Source organism: Apis dorsata, unplaced genomic scaffold, assembly GCF_000469605.1.
Source record: "Apis dorsata unplaced genomic scaffold, Apis dorsata 1.3 scaffold_25, whole genome shotgun sequence".
Lineage (NCBI taxonomy): Eukaryota > Metazoa > Arthropoda > Insecta > Hymenoptera > Apidae > Apis > Apis dorsata.
In genome coordinates, this window is record NW_006263327.1 from 92,947 (window position 1) to 96,489 (window position 3,543).

At 35.7% G+C, this 3,543-nt stretch overlaps 2 protein-coding genes across 2 annotated transcripts in view; one reads left to right on the top strand and one right to left on the bottom strand.

Moving 5' to 3' along the window:
* The window catches only part of LOC102680924 (putative serine protease K12H4.7), a 2,738-nt gene extending 1,404 nt beyond the window's left edge, over nt 1-1,334 (top strand). Inside the window, 6 exon segments of the mRNA XM_031510427.1 lie at nt 1-100; nt 180-246; nt 337-547; nt 627-759; nt 847-1,016; nt 1,100-1,334. Of these exon segments, the coding sequence (XP_031366287.1) occupies nt 1-100; nt 180-246; nt 337-547; nt 627-759; nt 847-1,016; nt 1,100-1,209 (791 nt within the window). The 3' untranslated portion in view covers nt 1,210-1,334.
* A 111-nt stretch (nt 1,335-1,445) lies between these two features.
* Nucleotides 1,446-3,543, bottom strand: part of LOC102680685 (clavesin-2-like) — a 4,134-nt gene continuing 2,036 nt past the window's right edge. Inside the window, exons 2-7 of the mRNA XM_006607943.2 lie at nt 3,185-3,428; nt 2,897-3,056; nt 2,774-2,835; nt 2,281-2,474; nt 1,904-2,117; nt 1,446-1,804 (exon numbers count right to left, since the gene is read on the bottom strand). Coding sequence (XP_006608006.1) covers nt 1,599-1,804; nt 1,904-2,117; nt 2,281-2,474; nt 2,774-2,835; nt 2,897-3,056; nt 3,185-3,362 — 1,014 coding nt within the window. The 5' untranslated portion in view covers nt 3,363-3,428 and the 3' untranslated portion in view covers nt 1,446-1,598. The remainder of the gene's footprint in view (nt 1,805-1,903; nt 2,118-2,280; nt 2,475-2,773; nt 2,836-2,896; nt 3,057-3,184; nt 3,429-3,543) is intronic.

Sequence of the window (3,543 nt, forward strand, 5' to 3'; positions counted from 1 at the left end):
ACAGTCAAAAATGTGTTGACGAAATAAAAACTGCGTTCGATGAAGTCGAGGAATTATTACACGCCGAGAATGGCCCGCAGAGATTGAAACAATATTTCAAGTAATTATTATTCATGTTTAATTTATAACAATGAATAAATAACGTTACGATGTATAATAATTAAAATTATACATTACAGTTTATGCGACGTGCCAAACGTAAAATCTTTCAACGATCTTGGACACTTTGGTAATCTTTTAGCAGAGGTACGGATTATTATCGTGAAATGAATTTTTCGAGAAGAAGATATTTTAAATTACAAAAATATTTATCCATTTATTAATTTATACGATCAGAGTTTCGCCAGCGTAGTTCAATACGATAAAGTAGAAAATGGAAGAAGAAAGATCGCCTCTTGCTGCGAGAACATGACAGCTACATATTTGGGTAGCCCCCTTCAAAGATTGGCGCATTTCGTGTCAAGAAAAGACAAATGTTTGAAAAACAATTACGAAAAGTTCGTCACGCTTTACAGGAATGAAACGTGGGACGCTCAATCTGATATAAGTAAACACATTACGATAAAAATTGCTTGCGTGAATTACTTATTGTTTATAATTTTATTTTTTTTTACATGCCATTACAGTGAGACAGTGGTACTACCAGACGTGCACGGAATACGGTTATTACCAAACATCGAATTCAACGAAATCAATTTTTGGATCCTTATTTCCGTTGCTATATTTTACAAATATTTGCGAAGATTTATACGGCGAATAGTACGCGCTACGTCAAATATTTTTAACTATTTAAATATTTGTTTATCTGCTAAGATAAGATAATACGATATATTGTTTGTCTTGCAGTTACAATGGCGATTTCTTAAATAGCAGAATTAAAAGAACAAATATAATGTATGGAGGATTACGACCAGACTTGAGAAATGTAATATTTACAAATGGAGATATTGATCCGTGGCATGCTCTATCCGTTCTTCAAGATTTAAATACATTTTCTCCGGCTGTACTTATAAAAGGTAATACCAGGCATCTTTGTTAATTTTTTTTTAAACGAGTTATTTAAAATCAATCAATTGATACAGATTCTTCTTATTTCCAGGATCGTCTCATTGCCGCGATTTATACAGCGACTCAGATACAGATGTCGAGGATCTGACTCGAGCCAGAGTGAAAATACGTGAAATAATTGGAAGTTGGATCTCTTCTTAAACTTGTCGTCCGACTTTTCCACTTGGAAAAATAAAAGAAATATTAATATAAGTGTAAGAAAATATATATATTTATTTCCAAATATTATTTACAAATAACTAGAATGCAATGAAATACGTAACTTATAATAATAATAAACCTAAGTCAATTCATTACAATTTTACTTATACAATTATTTCTTTAAAATAATCGGCCGCAAAATTACATTGCATTAACGAGATCGAAATTTCACTGCCTTTTTTATATCCACGAGTAATATCTTAACGAGATTTCACGTTTAATGACTACTTGTAAAAAAGTTGATAACATTGTTCCAATAGAATAAGTTTACAATAGAATATCCAACTGGATTGATACATGTGCGTTATGCATAGATGGAATAATGCGTTTCAGTCCACTTCGAGTTTCCTGAAAGAACCTGTGATCCCATACATAGTCGAATCGTTGGGCCCAATGTCGGAACACCCAAAACCTTGTTTCAAAGCTGAAACCGCCCCTTCTCGAGCTTTTTCCGAGTACAATTCCAAATTCACCCGCATTTTATCGTGACTCAACAACGTTGGCGTCATATCGAGCAATTCTTTCTTCCATAATTCTACGCAAACAAAGTAATTTTACTTTTCCAAATTTCTTTCCTTTTTCCATTATTATTCACGATTAATCTCAACGACGAACCAGCTTGGAATATACTTACCAATCATTTCTTTCATAGGCATTGTGCCACCGTACTCTTTTGGCAATAAACTCGTGTCCATCTTGTGATTGATCGCTTCTTCGAGGCTGGTGTAAATTTTCACACGTTTCTTTATTTTTTCGGAGATCAGTGACATACCAAAATCGAGGGCAAATTTTAAAGATGGATGCGTGTTAATCGCGTGAACTTCCTTATGTCGCATCGGTATCGTTCGCTAAAAGTTATCATTATCTCTTTAAGAATTCTTCTATATTCACGTATAATTTTCACGTATAAATATTTTTTTTTCCTCGATGATTCAATCTTTTCCACTGTTATCACGTGTAATAATTGTGTCAATAATTGTTTCACGACGAAAGAAAAATGACGATTCATACCTCGCCATTTTTCACGATACGAACAGCCTCCTTGGGTGTGAAGAGCGTCAAATGCGGAAAGCTAACACCGGCACCATCGGCAAAATGAACGAAACCTCGTACTTGACTTTCCTCGTCTTCCATCAAACACTCGTAAGTGATTGCGTGAATTCTACACATATCAGCATTCGTGTACTTATGCGGATCAAAGACACCTGAAAGCACGTGGCAGAAAGTAAATATTGTTACGCACAAACGAAACGTGTTATGCAATTGCGCAACTCGTAAAATTCGTTCTCTTTTTTTTCTTTTTTTATCGTGCCTTCGTGTTTCCTCGGCATATTTAACGCGATAAAAATAATCGCGTGTTAATAAAAACAAAAATGACGGATAAACAGCTTGCAATCGTTTATTATTTTTTTTTTTTTTTAAAGAAACGTTGCGTTTCGAAATGTAAAAGAAGGGGGAGAAGCATGAAAATCGATCCACAACAGCCAAATTGGACTGAGTTTACCTGGCCTGGCAATTATAACACGACGGCCTTTAGCATCACGTCCGGGTGCAGCGAATAGATATCTGGAAAATAGGGATGCACTTGGCGTAATCTTGGCGCGAAACCTCGTTTCATCGATCTTACCCCAAAGACAACAGCTCCTCCATCGTTGGTTCCGTGATGTCCAAATTGTTGAAAGCGGGATGGTAGACCTGGCGCAGCAGCAAGTATCTCTCGATCGCTTCCTCCGCCATTGGGACGTTAAATTTTTTACATCTTAGGAATCTTAACAAAAATCGCGCATCTGTCGAACGAAAATCGCGACAGATATTATCGGCGACAGATTAATTTGATCACGCGTGTCTACGTAATAGAGCATTATCTTTTAAAAATAGTTAAAAAAAAGAAGAAAAAAGAAAACGATTCTCTCACCAAGACGACAATTCTGAATACGCGGATTCAATTTTATCCAGTTACGTATTTGCTCGAGGGCTTGGTCTCTGGTATTCTTATCCTCTCTCAGCTCCTCCTTCGAGAGTTGTTGCGTCTCCTTCGAGAGGGTGCACTCGTACGCGTCCTCCGCTGTTACCCATTCGACCGCTGTTCCCATCTCGTTAATTTTTCAAGCGGTTTTTAAATTATCGATAACTAAAGTACTTATCGATCGCTCGAGATTCTAAAAAAAATCATTCGTCATTTTCTGAAATTCTCCTCTTATATACGTAAAGTTTATTTTCGATATTTGTGTCAAGGTCATTCCAGATATTTTTTAAGTAGAAAAAAAAAAAAAA